The sequence below is a fragment of the Perna viridis genome, chromosome 5 (genome assembly GCF_037379345.1).
Source record: "Perna viridis isolate PV_CMFRI_1.1 ecotype Kerala chromosome 5, ASM3737934v1, whole genome shotgun sequence".
Lineage (NCBI taxonomy): Eukaryota > Metazoa > Mollusca > Bivalvia > Mytilida > Mytilidae > Perna > Perna viridis.
In genome coordinates this window covers 1,370,649-1,394,116 of record NC_142449.1, presented here as the reverse complement: position 1 = coordinate 1,394,116, position 23,468 = coordinate 1,370,649, and the positions used below count along the sequence as shown (strand labels likewise).

The following is a 23,468-nucleotide window of genomic DNA, read 5'->3' as shown; positions in this document are numbered from 1 at the left end:
GTCTAAGAGTATGTTCTGCTGAAAACAGAATCAACAGAGATGGGGCAAATATACAAATCATGTGTTATCGTTTCTTCCTCAACTACATAATAACACTGCATGAGTGGGTATATATATCATATATTCACAGCACTAAACCTCAGATGGTTCACGGTCAGACCATGCTTATTTAACCTGACAACCTACATGTATAAGGCATTATCGTACCCCATCAAATCCACCACCTGCGACGCGCCTCTTTGTTTTTTTCCTAATATATTTAAGAGGCGGATAACAACATTTTGGAGACCTGGATTAAATACAAACGTAACACAGGGTGCAGCTGACTAAAATAAAGACAACTTCGTTCACATAAAATATAGACGCTAAAAGTTGCATTTAATATTCGAAGAACCGACAAAAAGCTGAACTGCAGACAACAATAAGCATGACAGGACTGCTTAGCACACATATTATATAAGACCTGATATAACAAATGCTAAAACTACATGTAGGCTATTAAGCACAGATATTTACACATTGAAGTGAAGAATATACATGTACATCCATGCTCCTCCTGAGCGGAGCATCAAAGTATTTCCTGTGGTAACAGCTTGGATATAAAAACGGGTATTTTAAGTGTCTACATGTTTTTTGGTGTATGTGTCTGTGTACAGTAAATACGAAAAAAAATGTTGGAATATTTACTTTATATACAAGAAACTTGAGCAACAGGATTTTATACACACAAAGTTGCGAAAAACTGACCAGCATTTTGCATATATTAAAGTTGCGATATCGAATACATGTAAGGACATGTTTGGTATGTGCACATCGTAAATGTAAATGTAAGATTTTTCCCGAATAAAGAGAGCATTGTTGAAAGAACTTTGTTATATAGAACTGTGCTGAATCATTGCAATAGATATATACCCAGAGCTGGATGTTTTACAGGCAAACAAAGCAAACAGCTTTTATTTTTTCTACTTTCAAAATGAAAACAGAAGCGAGTAAAAAAACTTTATTCGCGCTTAATATTATAACAGTGTTTTCAACTTTGCCCGGTCGCATAAGGAAATAAAATGCGTTGCAGCATTTTTTTTTACAAAAAAGTTATCTTTAGACAGCGTGCTGCAGGTTACACTAATACTTTCTTTAGACATCGTGCTGCAGGTTACACTAATACTTATACGTACTTATTTAAAGCCTCTCACATGACAAGCCAAAGTGGGCAAAAATCAATATTTTGTAATATTAGAAAATGATTTTTTAATATTACAAAATCATTTTTTTAATATTAGAAAAGATTTTTTAATATTAGAAATTCATTTTGTAGTGTTACAAATTCATTTTCTAATATCACAAATTCCTGACTTAGTAATATTATAAAATATCACACATTTTGTAATATTAGAAAATGAATTTGTACTATTAGAAAATATAAGTGTTTTCTAATATTAAAAAAATGATTTTTTAATATTACAAATTCATTTTCTAATTTTTCTAATATAACAAATTCATTTTCTAATATTATAAATTCATTTCCTAATATTATAAATTCCTGATTTAGTAATATTATAAAATATCACACATTTTGTAATATTACAAATAATATTAGAAAATGAAGTTGTAATATTAAAAAATCATTTTTTAATATTAGAAAATGCTCATTTTTGTCCACGTTAATTTGGCTTGCCATACTCTCATTTTTTGTACCATGTTCCATGCAAAAGTAAATCATACTGTAGAACAATCTTTTATCGAGGAGATTTATACGGATGTTAGAGCAGAAAAATATTGAAAACTATTCAAATTTTGAACCCATAGCAAAAAATCACACGTGAAAGATAGTAACGCGGGTTCAAAGTATATAAGTGCATTCACGTACATGCATGCATGTTGGTATATCAAAATCGACGACTGATCCAAGATTATTTCAGTCTTTTTTTTCATACTTTGGCATAAAGGTGAGATAAAAGCTCTTTAATCAATATATCTACTCCACTTGCTACAGTGTAATTAGGATTTCAGTGTATATTACACGGGTGGCCAGTTGCTTAATCATGTGACATTTAGCTAGGTCACATGATAAAAAAAAAACATGTACAGGTAAAGTAAGATTTAGTCATTTTAGAAGGGATTTTAAGCGTGATTTTTGAAGTTTTTTTTTTGTGTTAAATGCACGTAGAGATTCAGCGTAAACCAAAAAATCCTTTTTCCTGTAGAAAGATTTTATAAATGCACATTTTCAGTTTCAATCTTTTTTGGTTAACGCTGGATTTCACTATAAAATAAGTGGCAGAAGAGTGAAAAAATGCTGTTTTATTGACAGAATAGCCTTCCAGGCGGTTTGTGTGCATTCGTTTCTGTATTGTTACTCTTTAAATCACAAATTGATTGCATAAAATTGAAAATTTACAATATGTATTACATTATTATTTAGTTTTCTTCCGAATTGAAGATGTTTTTTTTTACCAATTATTTCAATAGGCAGAACAAGACCTTATGGACCCTCATCTTTGTCAGACAACTCCTTGTTAGAATTATTGCCCTTGAAAAAAAGCAAAATTTTAACCAAATACATTGTAAATGATTCAGGCTCCTGGTTGTTTATTTTTGGTCTTTGAAAAAATTTTGCAATTTAGTGTCCAAACCAGTTGTTGTGTCCATAATGAATTGTAGATCCTTATACAATATTCTTGGATTCCACTTTCTCATTAACTGGGGCAAGTGCAAGCTTGAATATTTTTAAGGATTTTTTTAAATTTGGAAAGCAAACTTAAAGTGTGGGAAAGTTTATCTTCACTGAGAGTTTTCCCCTTGTGAAACCTGAAATTAAAAGAAAAAAATCTTAAAACACTACCCTATGCTTAAATGTGTCAAAAACTAATATTGTGTCCACACTTGCCCCATCTGTTCAAGGTTCAACTACTGCAGTTGTATCATGTTGTGCTCTGCGAAGTTTTTCATATAAAATTAAAATCCCTATGGAAATGGACATCCATTGTGATAAATTGAAGGTAGATTAGATGAACATCTTTGGGCTATTTCAGTTTAAAATGTGTAACCACAAGTTTGGGGAATTGAGTATGTCTTCCCTTGATTAAATGAAAAAAAAAACTTTTAGCACTTCTTTTGTTACTTAAAATTAAAATTTCAAAATTTGCATCAGGATGGTCACATTATCCAGAGTGTGTCATGACTTATTTTCCTTTCAAAATATTACTATATGTATCATAAACTTCTAGAGATACTATAACAAGTGGGAAAACAGAATATTGTTATTTGAACACTGATTTCACCAGTTCAGATTTGTATGAATTTTTTCACACTTCAGAGGTCGATCACCTGCTGAAACTCCTAACAGGTAAATTTTTCCATGCAAAGGAAAAATTCTCCTAAAGCAGTTCAACTGAATGAGTGAAGGTGCACATACTTAAATTACCATAAAGCTTAAATTAAGCTCCATTGTTACTAATTCAATAGCAAAATTGGTGTTTACCTTGGGCTACTCCAGTTCAACAAGGTCAGAAGTAAAAGTCAATTGATGGTAAAGGTATTTCCATCATAGTTATAAAGTTTAAATCTTGTCCATTGTCCAGTGAAGGGAAAACCAACTCTATCCCCTGAAATTCACTGCTGTACAAATGTGACACACAATATATTATACCAACAATAAGACAGCACTGTACTGTTCTCTGTGAAAAAGACAGACAAGGTTTGTTAGAGGTTTTATCAGTTTATTAGGTTTTTCTATGCCTTATAATCTGGCTTGGCTTATTTTGTTGTGTAAGAAAAACAATATTTTTTATTTCAGGTGATAACATAATTTGACCTTTAATTTTCTTTTGTGTTCTATATATCTTATCAAATGATATATATTTAGTACATAATTTTACATACTTGTTTGTGGAACACAATGCTATATTTTTGAAAGAAAAAATATACATGGGACACAATGCTATATATTTTAAACATAGTTTTATATATTCAAAACAAAATATTATATATTTGAAACACTACTGGTATATTATATTTGAGAAACATTGAAAAATTAAGAACCTAATGGTTATCGTTTTTGTTCCTTTGACAAACATCCTTAAGGTAAGAAATAATATACACAATATCAAAGCAGGAAAACCTTACAAAAAAACAAAAATAAAGTACAACTCAAATTTTATCCTTAAGCATGTGCATGTAGCATGGGTAATACTGTACTCATTTATGATATTTTATAAATACCACATTTTTGTTGTAGATTTCTAGTTCACCATAATGACAGAAATCAAGCATCAAGTGGAGAGTGAAGTTATGAGAAAACTTTATCATTACTAACAAGAGAATATTTTATGTGATGTATTGATATTTGTTCGTGATGGAAGTGTTCCTGCCCATCGACTTGTACTGGCAGCTACTTGTCCTTATTTCAGCAGTTTTGAAGAGACTGAGTTACCATCATATAGACACTACAGCTGTCCACTTGACACTGTCAAAGGAGTTAATACTGTGTTGAAATATTTATATACTGGTGAATTAATCTTTGACGAGTCAGATTTTAATGAAATTTTGCAACTTTGTAAAACTCTAAAATTATTAACGTTGGCAAGTATGGGATTGGAAAGATAAAAAATGAAGAAGGGCATTGTAATGTTCATGAATCTGAGGGAAAAGTGGATGTAACTTTACAAGGATTAGACAGCCATAGATCAGAAAACTTAATCTGTTATATGGATAATAATGTAAATAATACAAACAATTCACAATTGCCCACGGAGGTTAGTGATAATGAGTCCCAACAAGACCAGCAATCAGACATAACTGTAAAATTGGACATTATAGACACATGTAATGAAATGGATTTAAATGTTAAGTCGGGTATTTCTTTCTCAAGATCTGATGAGTGTCAAAACAAGTTGAACGAAGGCAAGAACAAAGAAGAGAGAGATACTGTGGATGATTTAAACATTAATGTATGTAATAATATGGTAGTAGATGATAAACAGTTGGGATTAGAAACATATGAAACGACTCAAGAAGAAAGTCATGAAACAACAGAAGAAAGTCATGAAATGACTGCGAGAGAAAGTCATGAAATGACTTGGGAAGAAAGTCATGAAATGACTGTGGAAGAAAATCATGTATTCAGTTGTGCTAAATGTTTACAAGAATTTACATCCAATGAATCCTTCATTGACCACATCAGGAATGACAATTGTCCTGATAATAATACTTACAAGGAGGAAACAGATACACAAAAGTACATTCAACATTTCCCCAAAAATAAGAAATGTATAAAAGTAATGGCAAGCATTTTCAATAAAAAGAAATTCTTATCAATAGTTGATAAAATTCCTATGGATACCAGAAATGTAGTTGATGTATTTTTTTGTAAAAATGGGGAACATATTAAAAAAAACAATTTGACTTCCAAGGTGGATGGAAAAATAACTACATATAGATGTTTTGTATGTAGAGAAGAGTTTTTAGATTTGGAAACTATGTGTCAACATAAGAAATTGTACCATCCTAAAAGTTCTAAAGAGCTAAAGCAGTGTGAAATCAGTGGATGTAAAAGAAAAAACTGGATTTATATGGTGGAACATAAATTTAAAGCACATGGTATTACAGAACATTTAGAAAACTATAACATACTCCAGTGTACCCACCAAGTAAGTTAAAAGCACATAGCATTATAGAACATCTAGAGAACTATAACATACTCAAGTATACCCACCAAGCAAGTTAAAAGCACATAGCATTACAGAGCATCTAGAAAACTGTAACATACTCCAGTGTACCCACCAAGTAAGTTAAAAGCACATAGCATTACAGAACATCTAGAAAACTATAATATACTCTAAGTGTACCCACCAAGTAAGTTAAAAGCACATGGCATTACAGAACATCTAGAGAACTATAACATACTCAAGTGTACCCACCAAGGAAGTTAAAAGCACATGGCATTACAGAACATCTGGAGAACTATAACATACTCTAGTGTACCCACCAAGTAAGTTAAAAGCACATAGCATTACAGAACATCTGTAGAACTACAACATACTCTAAGTGTACCTACCAAGTAAGTTAAAAGCACATAGCATTACAGAACATCTGGAGAACTATAACATACTCTAAGTGTACCAACCAAGGAAGTTAAAAGCAGATGGCATTACAGAACATCTAGAAAACTATAACATACTCCAGTGTACCCACCAAGTAAGTTAAAAGCACATAGCATTACAGAACATCTAGAAAACTATAACATACTCAAGTGTACCTACCAAGTAAGTTAAAAGCACATAGCATAACAGAACATCTGTAGAACTATAACATACTCAAGTGTTCCTACCAAGTAAGTTGAAAGCACATGGCATTACAGAACATCTAGAGAACTATAACATACTCAAGTGTACCTACCAAGTAAGTTAAAAGCACATAGCATAACAGAACATCTGTAGAACTATAACATACTTCAGTGTACCCACCAAGTAACTTAAAAGCACATGGCATTACAGAACATCTAGAAAACTATATCATACCCACGTGTAATTTCCAAGTAAATTTATACAGGATAAAAACTAATATAGTTCATACAAATGGGCAAACTTCTATATTGGTACCTATTGTTTTTCGTGTATAAGTTGTTGGGTGGTACATTTGATGACAATTTTTTGTAAATGTTGTGTTTTTACTACTTTACATATTTGAGGTTTTATGCTTTTTCATAAAATCAATTCTTGGAATCTTACAAAATATGACAAATAATGCTATGTGTTTAATATGATGACTTGATGGGAGATAACTTATATTACAGGGTTGTAACTATATCACATTAAGGAAGGCTATGTTAAAATGTCATCTGAAAACCATGGCCTGTCATTATTGCAATAAGAAGTTTCGAAATGGACGATATATCAAGGAACACTTGCGCATTCATGAGAAAGAAGAAACCTTTAAATGTGACTTTTGTGGAAAACTATTTGTATCAAAATTACGTTTACAGGTAAATAATTGTTTAATTGTAAGTCTTAGCTTCGCTATTAATCTCTACAGTTTTATTACATTGAACCACCTTGACTTTTGTATTCCTGTTAAGCTCTGTTGTAACCATGACTTCTGATAATGGTCTGAAGTTCCCAAGCACGATTGTTTTTTTTTTTTTGCATGCATGCAAGGGAGAAAGATTTTTTTTTTATATTTTGTGAAGTGTAATTTTTACTTTACAAAGTAAAATTTGACAGGTTTATTGCTTTGGACATTAAGTGGTTTACTATGATTCTTTGTAAAGCGTTGACTTTCTGTCAATCATGAAATTTAGAACAACTGACAAAACCTTTTATTTGTAATGATAAACATTTGTTGTATAGAGGATGATTATTTTATCAGGGTAATTGTGAACAGAAACAAGATATCCTACCCCTTCGTTCACAAAGAGTAATCAAGGGAACCACGATTCTAGCTGAAATCAAAAGAATGTAATCCAGGGACAACGACCAGATATGGAAAACAGACAATTACAACAAAGAACATAAAGTAACTAAAATAATACATACAGAGTTACAAAAGTCACAAATTGGGAAATAGTTTATTTTGGGATTATTTTTTCAGCCATTTTTTTACTTTCATTTGTGGAAACAGCCTTATTTCAGAGGTTATTTAAACTGTTGGTATGATACTGTCTTCATCATTGTTGTGGTAATTTGGTGTCTGTATAGACAATTGATTTAGGGGCAATGACTTCAGTATGAATGTATGGATCCAACTTCATTTTTCAACAAGACATGCCATACTGAGAAATTAAAGCTTGCATTGAATTGGGGTTGTGACAGCCACTTGATAATGTAAAGGAAACTTCATATAAGTATGCCATATTCATGATATTGTGGGATTCAATTTCAGTCTCCAACAACAATTTCCTGTTTTATTTTTTTTGTTTTTATTTTGAGCATATAGTTCTGGAAAGGAAAGTGGAGGTATGATAACTTTTCTAGGTTAGATATTTATTCATAACTTAGTTTTAGAAAGCTTCAAAAAATTGTTATGAAAACAATACATGTATTTAAGGATTTTAAAATTCTTTTTTTTTTTTTCATAAAATGGGGAAAAATTCTTGGATTTGTGATTTTGTGAAAATACAGCTTTACTGCTATAAATGGATATGAAATTATGTGCAGTGGCCTATCTGTTGAGTGTTGCTTATACTTTCTTCCAATTTTGCTAATTTTCACTTTGGTTGGGTTCAAAACTAGGTCATTTTTTAAATAGCAGAATGATCCATAATTGAATTCTGATGAGGTGTACTATTTTATTCTTATATGAAGAATGAATTCAACTTGCTTTTGTATTTCTGGCATATTAAGGAGCCATTTATTTTTATTGATGTCTGTCCATAAGTTTGTGTAATTATAGTATATTTAGTATATAGTACTTCTGTTGTGACTTACTTTTAATTTAGTTCATTTCTTGAAGTTTCATAAACAGATCCCTGAGGGTTTTGAACATCGTTTGTGAGTATGAAAGCTGTAGTATATTAACCCATCTGTTAATGCTTTAATAAGAATGTATTAATCTGGCTATGTGTCTGTCTGTCCTTTACCATTTAACTTTGCAAGAAAATTTTAGTTTTAAGTTGGTCCCAACTAAGTGCAAGTTTATAAATAGTGCAAATTTACACTTGTGAGTGACTAAATGCCTTCATATATACAAATTTGCACCTGTGTGTTAATTTCAATATATAATTTGCACATTTACAGATTTGGTCATGAAAATGGGGCTTTAGATAAGAGTATATTTATACCATAAATATGTGTGCAACACTTCATGTTAAAGCCTCTAAAACTGCTTTATTCTTAGTAAGATTTTTTATTTATCTAAAACATTTTCTTATGACAGGTTGTGTTGCTCCAAGTGTGATTATAGGACATTGTATGGATATTCTATGAAAAGGCATGAACTAAACCATCAGCGACAAGGTTTGTGCTTATGGAGTGTTCATATCACAACTCATACATTATGCCAGAGCTTGCCGAAACTACACATTTATTCAACGGGTCATAGTTTTCCTTTCCTTGTTAGTCTACCCCGGACTTGACTTTTTATGAGCAACTCAGCGGGTGTTTCTAGAAATGCAGAGGACACTTACCCTATCAGTGCACCTGGTCCATGCTCCTAGTTTTAATTGGAGTCCGAGTTGCTCATTTGCTTTTGTGACTTCGTATGTATTATTTTAGTTACTTTTAGTTACTCTTTGTTATGACATATGTTACATGTATTGTAGTTGTTGGTACAGGTACATTGTAGTATTTTTGTTCTGTGCAATTTATGTAGATAATTGTGCTAAAGAATTCTAAAATTTGGATTCAGTAGACATGTTTTACCTTCACTCAGTGATATATGGTGATGTATTGGAATGACCTTGTCCATCTGCCCAAATTTTACTACAGTTGTCTCAGCTTTCAATGGATAGATTGATTTTAGTTTTGGGTTCTGTCAGATATTGACTTCCTGTATGAGTAGGGGTATACTTAGTACATTGACTTCCTGTATGAGTAGGGGTATGCCTAGTACACTGACTACCTGTATGAGTAGGGGTACATCTAGTAAACTGACTACCTGTATGAGTAGGGGTATACCTAGTACATTGACTTCTTGTATGAGTAAGGGTATACTCAGTACATTGACTTCCTGTATGAGTAGGGGTATACCTAGTACACTGACTACCTGTATGAGTAGGGGTATACTTAGTACATTGACTTCCTGTATGAGTAAGGGTATACCTAGTAAACTGACTTCCTGTATGAGTAGGGGTATACTTAGTACATTGACAACCTGTGTGAGTAGGGGTATGCCTAGTAAACTGACTTCCTGTATGAGTAAGGGTATACCTAGTGCATTGACTTTCTGTATGAGTAAGGGTATGCCTAATAAACTGACTTCCTGTATGAGTAAGGGTATACCTAGTACATTGACTTCCTGTATGAGTAAGGGTATACCTAGTAAACTGACTTCCTGTATGAGTAGGGGTATACCTAGTACATTGACTACCTGTATGAGTAAAAGTATACCTAGTACATTGACTTCTTGTATGAGTAAGGGTATGCCTAGTACATTGACTTCCTGTATGAGTAGGGGTATACTTAGTACATTGACTACCTGTATGCCTAGTACATTGACTACCTGTATGAGTAGGGGTATGCCTAGTACATTGACTTCCTGTATGAGTAGGGGTATACCTAGTAAACTGACTACCTGTATGAGTAGGGGTATACCTAGTAAACTGACTACTTGTATGAGTAGGGGTATACCTAGTACATTGACTTCTTGTATGAGTAAGGGTATACTCAGTACATTGACTTCCTGTATGAGTAGGGGTATACCTAGTACACTGACTACCTGTATGAGTAGGGGTATACTTAGTACATTGACTTCCTGTATGAGTAAGGGTATACCTAGTAAACTGACTTCCTGTATGAGTAGGGGTATACTTAGTACATTGACAACCTGTATGAGTAGGGGTATGGCTAGTAAACTGACTTCCTGTATGAGTAAGGGTATACCTAGTGCATTGACTTCCTGTATGAGTAAGGGTATGCCTTATAAACTGACTTCCTGTATGAGTAAGGGTATACCTAGTACATTGACTTCCTGTATGAGTAAGAGTATACCTAGTAAACTGACTTCCTGTATGAGTAGGGGTATACCTAGTACATCGACTACCTGTATGAGTAAAAGTATACCTAGTACATTGACTTCCTGTATGAGTAGGGGTATGCCTAGTACATTGACTACCTGTATGAGTAGAGGTATACCTAATAAACTGACTTCCTGTATGAGTAGGGGTATACCTAGTAAACTGACTACCTGTATGAGTAGGGGTATACCTAGTAAACTGACTTCCTGTATGAGTAGGGGTACATCTAGTACATTGACTACCTGTATGAGTAGGGGTATGCCTAGTACATTGACTACCTGTATGAGTAGGGATATACCTAGTACATTGACTACCTGTATGAGTAGGGGTATACCTAGTATGACAACTTCATGTTTATTACTGGTTTGGAAGTATTGGAATGGAAATCGCCATGTTCTGTAATTAATGTTTCTTACTTTTAATTATATGAAGTTGCAAAAGATTAACCCCCATATGCTGGCTGTAAAGGGAAATCTAATGTATATGTGTTGTGTTTTTTCCCCAGAGAATCCAGAAAGTGTACCAAGAACCCCTTGTGAAGTATGTGGCAAACTGGTGATGACCGAAGATTACAATTCACACATAAAATTAGCACATGGTATGATCATATACAACTTTGCATCAAAGTTATAAAGCTTGTTATTTGAACCTAATTGTTACATCACATCTGTTATAGTCTCCTTATATTGTTCACTAAATTGCTTGGATTACAATTTTGTAATGTATGGTTCACATGTTTTTAAGTTATGCTTTCCACTTTATTAAATTGGCATGAAACATGACATGAAGTCAAGTAAAAAAGTAAATCTTTTCTAAACCCTATAAAGCTGAAAAAAAAACAGCCTACAGGATATATATATATAGATATGAGTGTTCAAAGAACAGTGATAAATTTTCCTGAGTCTGACTTTGACTGGCCTCTTAAACCACTCACATTAACTTTCATTTATTGAAGATATTTTTTATTTTGGTTCAATTTAAAAAAAATGTATTAGACTCCTTATGAAAATCCCTGCCAGTGTTTGTTTTCAATCAGATATCTCATAACAATGAAATAATTATTACTATAATAGATTTATTTTTAGGTGTTTTACAATATTTGATTTATAGGGACCAAAGGCAAAGGTGTTTGTTAAAGAGGGGTTTCTTTTAACTTTAACTGAATTTCAAATTTTGTAAAATATTGTGTCCAAAGTGAACTACGAGTCTCTTTGTTTACGTGTGTCAAAAACTGATATTGTGTCCATTCTTGCTCTTAGTAAATTGAGTTCACCATGTTTCGATCATATAATGTTGCATTCCATTCAGCTCAGTGAAGCGCTTTCATGTTAATAAATAACTGCAAAAATTTTCAGATGTATAATATTATGATACCATCATCCATGTTGTTGTTTGTATTTCGTTTGTATGCAATTACTAAAATATAAATACTGGACGATGGATCATGATATCATAAAATTTCACAACAAGGTTTTTATCCACAATGAAGGATGATGTTGATTTTGGGGTATATGGTTCCATCTCTGTTGTAATTAACGGTAAAAAAATCCAAAAACTAGCATTTCATAAAATAAAACTATATCTCAAGTAGAAGCAAATTTATTTTTATGATATTGTACCAAAATATATTATACTACAAAGGTCATACTGAGATTTGTATTGGAGAATACTGGTATGACCTCAACTGTTTAAGAATTAGGGGCTAAAAACAGCCAAAAAACAAGGTGTATTTCTTTTCTTCATGTATTCTTTATATTTAAGTGCAAATTTCCTTTACCATTTTCATTATGGTCAATTTTGTTGAGCATTAAATCATTATCCAAAACCTTAGCTGTACCAAGTTTTGTCCTGGGTTCCACCTCTGTGGTTGTTTTAATCTATGCACTGCAAAATATTTTACTATAATTAAAATAAAGTTTTTACAAGTTTTGGTATGTGACTGCTCTTAACCCTTACTACCAGTATTTCTATGAGTCTGAGTTAGTGCTGCACATGTATTTTGGCAAACAGGCAGAAATGTGATTCAAATTCATCAAAGATGAATGCTCTGATATTAACCTATGAAAATCCCTCTAGAGGGTATAAGGGGTCTTTAACCAGTTACAGTATTTTAGGAATGACTTGTTTTTTTTTTTTGACTCTATGAAGAAATAACCTCAATCATGTGGTGCATACTAAATAACCTGCTAGCAGGTTCTTTTCAATTGTGCATCACAGGCATTGCGGTTATTTCACTGACTTATTCAATGGGTCATAGTTTTCCTTTCCTCGTTTGTCTACCCTGGACTTACTTTTTATTAGCAAATTGATGGGTGTTTCTAGAAAAGCAGGGGATGCTTACCCTACCGGTGCACCTGGTCCATGCTCCCTGTTTTTAGTGGAGTCCGAGTTGCTCATTTGCTTTTGTTATTTTGTATGTATGATTTTAGTTACTTTATGTTCTTTGTTGTATATGTCTGTTTTCCATGTCTGGTCTTTGTCCCTGGATTACATTCTTTTGATTATAGCTATAACCTTGGTTCCCTTGATTACTCTTCCAATTAGACCAAAAAATATAAGTCATTCCTTATAATTTATTCTTAATATCAAATTTCAACAAGTAAATCATTAAAATGGTTGATGTCTTCATAGTCACATTACAAAATTCGGTCTATGAGATGATGGACAAAATCTTTTATCCATTCAGAAAGTGTGTTATATCTGAAATTAAATTAAATCTAATATTTAGTGAAATTGTTTTTTTTTTCAAGTTATTGCCACATTAAACGATTTTGGCACTCACCATTTAAACCAAATCTGGTGGAAACTGTTTTACGGTTTTATACTAGATAAAGATAGGAATTCAAATTCAAGAACAGTAATAGTTATATGGAAATACGTCTCCAAACATTAAGTACCATTCTTGTGTAAGAATCAGACAATGAGTGGCACATCATTTTTCTCAATTTGGTCTTTTTTGCCTCAAACATATTCAAATACCAGTACATCTAGAAAACAACTGTTAAGCTATTTAAATTTATCCTGAAGCATTGGTGATGTTGGTAGATATTTTTTGACTGATTATATAAGGGAAAAGTTTGGGAAAATTTTCCTGCCATTTTTCCGTGGTGCATTTCAACTAAATTTGACCTATTGATATCTTAAAAAAGCAAACTTTACAAACACTTTTGACATTAATTTCTTGATGTTATGAGGAATAAATACTGGGATAATGCAATAAAATATCTATGTATTTTTTCATCATGTGCCACACCTTATATACATTTTGCCTGATTCTTAGACGAAGAAGTAATTAAAATGTCAAAAATGCTTCTATGATATATATAGATTTTAATAATTCCTGACAGTAATCAAATTAAATTTCTGTTCCCTTGTTCCCTTGCTCTGTTTGCAATGTCACCAGATCTTACGCCTGCTGACCCTAGTTGACATCAATATGATTGAAGAACTTTTCCAGAATGGAAGTGAATGTGAAAGTCATCTATAAAAGCTAGTTTCTTGAATATAAGGCAGACTTAATTATGTCAAAAACATCAAGTGCAAATGGTTTAAATTCATATGAGAGCCATGTTTATGTTAAAATGTTTTTATTTCTAGGTGAAAAACACATAAAATGTACATATGTGGGATGCAGTTATGCCACTTCAGACAAACATAAAATGAAAGACCATGTATCAAGCAGGCACAAGGTTTGTTGTTATAGACTGTTTTCTTATTGAGATTTCTGTTCTTGGAAGGAATTAAACTAAAATATCCGTAATCTGGAGACAAAGATCGATGAAACAGATAGAACACCTTACATTACACAAATTAACCAAGAGAACACACACAGAAACAAAAACAAAAAAGGCAAATTGGAACTACTCGGCCATTTCCGCTACACTAATCGTAACTGGCTGAGGTGTTCCGATTGAAAAAAAAAACTGGCAGCATGGACATAGGGTAGTCATCCCTCTCAATTTCTAAAACACCAACACACTTATTCATATGATATCAAATATAGATTAATATAGAGAACAAGTAATGTGTCTTCCAAATGGTCTTAGCCCTGTCATAATAAAACTTGAAAAAATAATGGAGTTTGAAAAAATTCTGAACAGATTATTATGTCAGAAAATTCCATCATAGAAGTTGAAACAGTTATATCCTCAAACGTCTATTAACTCTTATCATAGAAGTTGAAGCAGTTATATTCTTAAACTTCTATAATCTCATTATTAACATTCGTTTTATATTGTAACAATATTTATACATTTAATTTATTATTCTCTTTAACCTGTGTCAATAATGGGCGACTGTGTTGGTCACGTTATGTTGTGAAGGGTACCTACTTTGTGTTATCTGTGACACATAAAGTGTTTATGGAGTAATATTGAAACTTGGCACACTGTTTTTATACAAATTGAAAATGTGCACCTCCTCTTATGAAAAAATTTGACATTTTTTTCCTACACTTTTAGCATGATGAACTTACCGGGTTACATGTAGTTATTTTTCATCACTTTATGTTGAGAAGACTACCGAATTTATTTGTGGTACAAAAAGTACTCACCCAATAATATTGAAACTTTGTGACTGTTCATGACATTATGGAGAAATTTGACAAATGTTTTTCTACATTTTTCAATGTTGAATTAAGCCACTTTTTCAGTAGCATATGTTATCATGGGTACATTACTCAGGAACTTTGAAACCCACAATGTAGTTTTTTAACTTGCTTAGTGTTTATATATATATTGAAGATACATATGTGCTGATAAATATTTGAGGGTGATGCTGGTCCAGAAATGTATGGGTCTTGTTTAAACAATTCATTTATTGCCATTAATTTCTGTGTAATTTGACAGGATACTAAGCCATTTGGTTGTCAGTTCTGTAACTACGGATGCAAAATATGAGCAAATCTTAGAAGGCATTTATCCAGCCAGCATCAGTATGAGGAAATGACGCTTGTAAAAAGACGTAAACTGGCATTTGAAACTGGAAAAAACTATCCATCTACTATAATTGGAAACAGAGCAATTGACCAGGAGATTGGAGAACAAAACATTTTTTATCTTAAGAGTTGAATTGATATTTGTATTAATTATCATGATAAATTTGGAGCCAACAATCAAACAAATTTTCTTGTATTTCATTATTTCTATTGCATGATTGAACTTTCAGTTGGTCTGAGTAACCACTTTCTTATTTGATCATATTTATTTGTTTCATAGACCAAATTTTGTAATGTGACTGCAATGTCATCAACCTTTTTTAATGATTTAATTGGTAAATTTTGATAATAAAATTTAGTTATAAGGAATGACTATTATATTTTTGCTGTCTATTTAAAATAACCTCAATGCTCGTGGTGCCACTTGAATATAACCTGCTTTGAAGGTTATGTTGTGTGCACTACCCAATGATAACTTGACTAAAAGTAATTGAGTCTGTTTAATATTGTACCATAAGGTGCCATACCACCAAATAAAGGAAGGCTTGGGTCAAATTTGGGGATTCTGACTTGAATAAATGGGAAATTAGGGGCCAGAAACAAGCGTTTGAATTTTAGATCGCCGGGAATTTTTCAGACCTTCTATATGTTCACATTATCTGCCCTGTATCAATTCGAATAGAGTTGTCACATTCTGAGACATTTATAGCAATATTTGATTCTCTTTTCTCGCTATTTGTCACTTCAAACGACTGTGATAAGGTCAACGTAGTAAAAATATAGATATCTTGTCTTCTTCAGCTGGAAGAGCACTACAAGGGTCTTCATAGGGTCAACATAGTTAAATTATAGATATCCTGTTTTCTTCTGCTGGTAGAGCACTAACGAGTCTTCATAGGGTCAACGTAAAAATATAGATACACCGTCTTCTTCAGCTGCAAGAGCTCTACACGAGTCTTCATAGGGTCAACATAGTTAAAATAAAGATATCCTGTCTTCTTCAGCTGGTAGAGCGCTACAGAGTCTTCATAGGGTCAATGTAGTAAAAATATAGATATCCTGTCTTCTTAAGCTGGAAGAGCTCTATACACATCTTTGTATGGTCAACATAGTTAAAATAAGATATTCCCTGATTCAAATAAATGAATAACAACAATTAAATTATGGATAAAGAAGCTTGGTTTTGGCTACTTAATTGATAATAATAGCAATATCAAAAATGTCTTATTTAATATCAAACAAAGACTCCATGATCGAACCTTACAAAACCAAAATAGTAGTATAGGTGAAAGCAATACATTATCTTTCTACAAAATTATCTATAGACAAAGCCAAAAGCCTTTCTATGTTGATGTCTTTAGATACAAGTCTTGATAGATCAACGATTTGTAAATATAGAATAAGTGCCACACTCTAGCAATAGAGAGAGGTCACTATAAAAATTTCCCTCAAAATAACAGAATTTGCACAAAATGTACCACTGGGCAAATGGGAGATCAATTGCACTTCTTTATTAATTGCCCATCCTACAATTCATATAGAAAAGAACTAATTACTAAGCTTAAAAGAAATAATGAAAACTTTTAACTCATTAACAGAAAACAAAATACAATTCGTTTTGAATAGCAGCTCAGTAATAGTCCTCAAGTCTTTCATTGAATATATCAATAAATATCAAGACCGCCGCTAACTTTAAATTGTTGAGATAATGAGATGTTAAGACACTCTGTTTTCAAAATATTTAATATTAAACCCCAAATTATACTGTAATTATTTACAATTACTCTTTCTATGATGTCTAATTGCACTTTATTTTGTCATCTCTCGCATATGCTAATTACTGTTAGAACAAATAAAAATATATTGAAATTAATATATTGTAATATAGATATCCTGTCTTCTTCAGCTGGTAGAGCGCTACACGAGTCTTCATAGGGTCAATGTAGTAAAAATATAGATATCCTTTCTCCTTAAGCTGGAAGAGCTCCACCAAAGTCTTCATAGGGTCAACATAATAGTATTACCGATTATTAGACACAAAATGATGATAGCTTACATCTTGAATTTGATTATTTTAATTGGGGTCTGTTGTCATTGTAGTTGACTGTTAAAATTCAATGAAAGTTGGTACATTCTTAGGGTACTCTGCACAAAATGTTTGCTGGGATTTTTTAATCTGATCCATGAGAAAAGATGGAAAACCATTACGGAAATACCATTTGATTTTTATGGAGGGAGGGTAGGGTAGAATGAAATTTGAAAATTTCAAGAACTAAAGCCAGGACCTACATTTTCTAAAAATTAAAAGACAGGATAGACATTTCATCCTACCCTCCCCCCCCAATATAAATCAAATGGCCAAAGTCTGACATAAGGTAAACGTGTTCAGTATGATGAAATTATCTCTGATCAAATCTTTGTGAAAATCCATCTAACCAGCGTGGAAGTTATTGCCCCGTTTTTTTATTTTTCTTGAAATTTTTTTATGCTTTTAGTTTCAAAAACATTCACATAGTGACCGTTGTGACTTTTGATCTGTGAGAAAAAAACTCAACCGCCTGTACTAAATATAGAATATAGGGGGCAGATACCAGTTTTCATCTATATTTAAAAAAAAACGTAGCAGGTAGCCCCTTTTATACCATCCAACTCGAACTTTACGATCTGAAGATCACAAACTCTTAACAATATCTCGAACTCGAACGAAAATGTATGGCGAACGCAGGTTTGACAAGGTATCAGCATCATTATGGAACAGTCTCCCTGATAATATTCGGCATGTGCAACCTATAGATACTTTTAAGAAACTTGTCAAGACTCATCTTTTTAGACTAGCGTACAGGGTTTGACACTAACTTCATTTGTTTGGCGGTCAACAGGACTACATGAGAGGTATTACAGGTAGTCCGCAGACAGTAATTACGGTTCTGAAAAATAAGGCAAAATTTAGATAGCCCATAGATCTACCATGAAATTGGTTCAAGTACATATTAGTACTCTTCGAGGGTGGCACAGGACTATCGGATTACTGTTAGTGTCAAACCCTGGAGTATGGTGACAGTATCTGAATCATATTAGTTCTCTTCAAGGGAGGCACAGGACTATCGGATTACTGTTAGTGTCAAACCCTGGAGTATGGTGACAATATCTGAGTGTACATATTGTGTCTTCTTAATTCTCAATTAGCTTTTTACTATACAATGTAAATAATGTGTTTTTCATTTTTATCTGTTTTTGCTTTTTTATCATAATTTTTAATTTTTATTTTTTAATGTAGATAATTTGCAATTTCTCAACTCTATTTTGATATTCTTATTCCTTTTTTTTCAGTAAATTTTTTTAGCGTGCTTGCCTGATATTTTCCCTTTTTGGTATATATTTTTTATTAATGATATTCAATGCATTCATATCTTGTTAGAAATTTTTAACGGTAAATTAATTGGTTTTTAAATTTTAACTTTTTTCCCGTAGGATTTTGTATTATTATACGTTTTATTTATTTATGTAGTATTTTCTGTATGTTTTTATATTGTACAGCGCTTAGAGTATTTTTTTTATTAGGTAAGCGCTTCATAAATATTGTATAATAATAATAAAAAAATAATAATAATTTATGTGTTTGCAGTTTTTGGCTATATACATAAAAAAACTGAAGTAGATTAAAAAGGTTTGTTGCATTTTTATAAAGAGGACAAGACTTTTCGTCTGTCAAAATTTCAGAAAAAATTGGTTGTCCTTTTATGGAGCTAGCAATTATTAACATTTCTGCTATTTTCTTAATCAGGTCAAGAGTTCTACTTCTTCTTGTCGCTCGTCATTACACTTGAATGCCAGCCTCCTCAATAAATACGGCCGTCTTCTGTAGGTCTTCCACAGGTCCATACAGTTTCTCTGTAATGGGGGTTGGTTTATCCTATATCTACTCATACTTTGTAAGAAATAATTCTAAATCATCTTCCAAATATACAGAGGAAGATGTTTACAAAATGCTGGAATTTTTAATCGACAACATATTTGTCCAGTGTGGTGGACGTGTTTTTCAACAAACGATCGGTATTCCAATTGGAACAAATTGTGCTCCTTTACTTGCTGACCTATTCTTTCACTCTTATGAGGCTGACTTTATAGCTGATCTGATCAGAAAGAAAGAATATCGTTTGGCTAGATCCTTCAATCTTAGTTTCCGCTATATAGATGACGTATTATCTTTAAACAATCCTAATTTCGGGGATTTGATACATCGCATCTACCCAAAAGAACTTGAGATAAAGGATACTACAGACACTGTGAAGTCAGCCTCATATCTTGACCTACACTTAGAAATCGATGGTAAAGGAAAACTATTGACCAAACTTTACGACAAACGTGATGACTTTTCGTTCAGAATTGTCAACTTTCCTTTCGTCTGTGGCAACATCCCTTCGGCTCCTGCGTATGGAGTGTTCATATCACAACTCATACGTTATGCCAGAGCTTGTCGAAACTACGCAGACTTTTTGTATCGCGCTAGAGCTCTAACAAATAGGCTTCTGGAACAGGGTTATGTTGCTACAAAATTGAAGTCATCACTACAGAAGTTTTATGGTCGTTATCATGAACTCGTGGATCGTTATGGTGTATCCATCAGCACCATGAAAACTGATTTATTCAACGGGTCATAGTTTTCCTTCCCTCGTTTGTCTACCCCGGACTAGACTTTTTATGAGCAACTCGGCGGGTGTTTCTAGAAAAGCAGAGGACGCTTACCCTACCGGTACACCTGGTCCATGCTCCCAGGTTTTATTGGAGTCCGAGTTGCTCATTTATTTTTGTTACTTTATATGTATGATTTTAGTTACTTTATGTTCTTTGTTGTGTGTGTCTGTTTTCCATGTCTGGTTTTTGTCCCTGGATTACATTCTTTTGATTACCGCTATAACCTTGGTTCCCTTTATTACTCCTTCTCTCTGTGTGCCTGGTGTAACTTGCATGTCTGCAGAAAGTGTTCTGTATTCTGCTCTGCTTCTCTACAGGGACTCATAGGTGATGGTATGATCTTCAAAACTCTGTACAGATGTTGGTTGAGTCTGTTGTGTCCTGTCCCGAGCCTGAAGATTGTAGTTTGCTCAAATCTTTTTAGTTGATGGTAGCTATCTTGCTTCTGGGTATTGTGCAGACTTGATGATGGTTTTCATCTCTGTGTAGCAGACAGAATTTTCATCTTGCTGTTGTTGAGCGCCTTCCTTTGCTAGCTTATCTGCTTTTTCATTTCCATTGATTCCACAATGTGAAGGTATCCAGTGTATTGCAGTTTTAAGGCTCTTGATGGAATAAATAGCTCTTTCAAGTTGTGGTAGTTTGTTGTTGGTCAGTGCTTGTATTACGGTGAGGGCATCTGTTAGGAATACTACTTGCATATTTTCTGCACTTTCCTTGATGTAATTTGCCGCATGGACGAGTGCTTCTTCTTCAGCCTTGTAGTTGGAGCAATGTAGTCCTGTTGGTATTGCCATTGACTGTTGTACTCCATTTGGGTATTCTATGTAGATACCGGCCCCTTCTTTAGTTGTTGCATTTGTGACTGAACCGTCTGTGTAAACTCTTGCCCACAATTCTGATGGATACTTTTCTTCCAGCATGCTCATTGTTACGGTTTTTCTGACGATGTTTGATTGTTCATCTTTGGCACTGAGTAACGGAACTGTTGTCTGAACGGTTACATTGTCCTCCTTCTCTGCACATAGATTATCATTCATTTTAAAATTTATAGGTTTGACATGCTTAGGTAGATGTTCTTGGTGTTTTCTTTGCAATGCTCTTGTTTCTAGAGTGATGCTGGATCTTTTGAGTCTGACGGAGGATAGTTGTTCCAGTCTCTCATTCATTGGGTGTTTTGGTAAGCATTGATATTTGGTGGTCTGTATCATAGCTTTACATTCTCTTCTCTTACTTAATGGTTGTATGTTTGTAATTTCCTACATACTAGCAATAGGTGTTGATTTCATGGCTCCTGTGATGATGCGGAGTGCCTGATTCTGGACTTTATCTAGAGTCTGGTGAGCCTTAGCTGCTGTCATCCAAGCACTAGAGTCATATTCAAGATGTGGGGGCACATTTCCTTCGTAGGCAGACTTCAAAACTTTCTCATTAGCACCCCAGTTTGTACCAGCAAGTTTTCTCGTGATGTTTAGTTTTCGTCTGGCTTTGGCTTTTGCTGTCGTTATATGCTGTTTCCATGTAAGTCTTTTATCGAAGGTTACACCAAGGTATGTTTGCTGATCTTCCATCGTGATATGGATGTCATCCATGGTCAGATTGACAGATTGGGTTTTAGGTGAGAGTGTAAAGAGTGTTGCTGTTGTTTTCTCTCTATTAATGGTAACACACCACTCATTGGCCCATTTGACTACCATATCTAATGCTATTTGTATCCTGTATCTTGCAGTAGTTGCATTCTCTTCAGAGCACCAGAGGACAAGATCATCTGCGTAGAACTCTGGAACTAGGTCATTCATATAGAGTATGAAGAGAATTGCTGGCAATACTCCTCCTTGTGGTGCACCCTGTTTTAGAAGTATTTTTCAGCCATGCTTCCCATCTACGAGTACTCTTGCCCTTCTATTGTACATATGTGAGTTGGTCCATTTGTACATTCTTCCACTTACTCCAAATCTTAGAAGTTTCACAATAAGGCCATCTTTCCAAACTTTGTCAAATGCTCTCTGAAGATATACAAAGACAGCTAGCGTTACTTTCTTTGATTGAAATGCATCCTCGACTACTTGTGCTCTTGTACTGCCTAAAACCAGCTTGTTCATGACCAAGAATATTCTCCGACTCCAAGTATGTCTGTAGGCGCTTGTTGATTATACGCTCCATTAATTTGCAGCAACTGCTTGTTAGGCTAATTGGGCGGTAGCTTGAGGCTTTCGACTTGTTCTTTCCTCTCTTCAGTATCGGAAACATTATGGCTTCTTTCCAACATTGAGGGACTTGACCTTGTCTCCAGCTCAGGTTGAGAATCTCTAGCAAAGTTGTTAATGCTAAGATGCCAAGGTGTTGAAGCATTTCATTGGTGATGTTATCTGGACCTGTTGCCTTTCTCATTTTCATTTTTCTGATGCCTGCCTTCATCTCAAACATGGTGATATCTCTCTGCATAAGTTCATGTGTTGGCACCTTTTATCTTTCTCTCAATTCAGTTCTTACTTCTTTTTTCCGTGATGGTGGTATATCAGTGTTGATTTCTTTCTCGTTTGCTGCCGCTTCCCTATGGTTGTTTCTCCTTCAACTTCTAGCGTGATCTTTTCACCTTTGCTTCCCTCATCATTCAGTGCTTTTGTCAAGTTCCAAAGCTTTTTTGTATCTTTTTCCATATCCATAGATGATGTTTTCTCTCTCAACCCTTTCCTTTGACATTCAATGTTTGGCCTTGCACTTTTGGAGTTTGATGTTATTTTCCTGACTGGGATTCAATTCTGCATCATCCCTTGCCCTTGTGGGTGCCTCGAGTGTTGCCTGTATCTCACTGGATCAGTATGGCTTGTAGTCCTTTCTTACACCTCTTGGTATACTTTCCTTTCCTGAATTTAATACAACAATGTTGAATGCTTTCACCACGTTGTTAATATTCGTTCCCTCTATTTCTATGTCCCTTGTAAGTTTATCTGTTCTAGCTTGAAACATACTCCAATTTGCCTTCTTGTAATTCCATCTTGGTAGCTGAGCATACTCAGATGTTGTTTCTGCAATGGATATTATGACAGGTCAAAGATCACTGCCCCCTAGCTGGTCACATACCTTTCTACTGATTTTTTTGTGTATATCGTCAGTACAGAAAGCTAGATCTGGTGTTGTGGTTGTGTGCCATCAACGAGAATAAAA

General features: G+C 33.6%; 2 protein-coding genes across 3 annotated transcripts; both read left to right on the top strand.

Moving 5' to 3' along the window:
* Positions 1-2,050: 2,050 nt before the first annotated feature.
* On the top strand, positions 2,051-15,974 carry LOC148615540 (uncharacterized). Of its 2 annotated transcripts, none has more exons than XM_088581882.1 (8): positions 2,051-2,088; positions 4,238-5,648; positions 6,794-6,982; positions 8,449-8,486; positions 8,872-8,951; positions 11,175-11,267; positions 14,267-14,358; positions 15,517-15,974. In XM_088581882.1, the coding sequence occupies exons 2-8, from the start codon at positions 4,707-4,709 to the stop codon at positions 15,565-15,567; spliced, it is 1,485 nt and encodes a 494-aa protein (XP_088438008.1). In that variant the 5' UTR covers positions 2,051-2,088; positions 4,238-4,706; the 3' UTR covers positions 15,568-15,974. The 2 variants fall into 2 exon arrangements, with proteins under 2 accessions (XP_088438008.1, XP_088438009.1); XM_088581883.1 differs by lacking the exon at positions 2,051-2,088 and adding an exon at positions 2,115-2,327.
* On the top strand, positions 8,978-11,165 carry LOC148615541 (uncharacterized). Its single transcript, XM_088581881.1, has one exon. It carries the CDS (start codon positions 9,488-9,490, stop codon positions 11,069-11,071), a length of 1,584 nt encoding a protein of 527 aa, XP_088438007.1. The 5' UTR covers positions 8,978-9,487; the 3' UTR covers positions 11,072-11,165.
* Positions 15,975-23,468: the final 7,494 nt, after the last annotated feature.

What these genes read in the sequence shown, in the direction of transcription:
- LOC148615540 (XM_088581882.1), top strand. Translation starts at nt 4,707, where the DNA reads ATGGATAATAATGTAAATAATACAAACAATTCACAATTGCCCACGGAG. An exon ending in TATCAAAATTACGTTTACAG is followed by an intron (nt 6,983 to 8,448) that starts GTAAATAATTGT and finishes CATTTCTTGAAG; the next exon opens with TTTCATAAACAGATCCCTGA. An exon ending in ATGTATCAAGCAGGCACAAG is followed by an intron (nt 14,359 to 15,516) that starts GTTTGTTGTTAT and finishes GTAATTTGACAG; the next exon opens with GATACTAAGCCATTTGGTTG.
- LOC148615541 (XM_088581881.1), top strand. Translation starts at nt 9,488, where the DNA reads ATGAGTAGGGGTATACTTAGTACATTGACTTCCTGTATGAGTAGGGGT.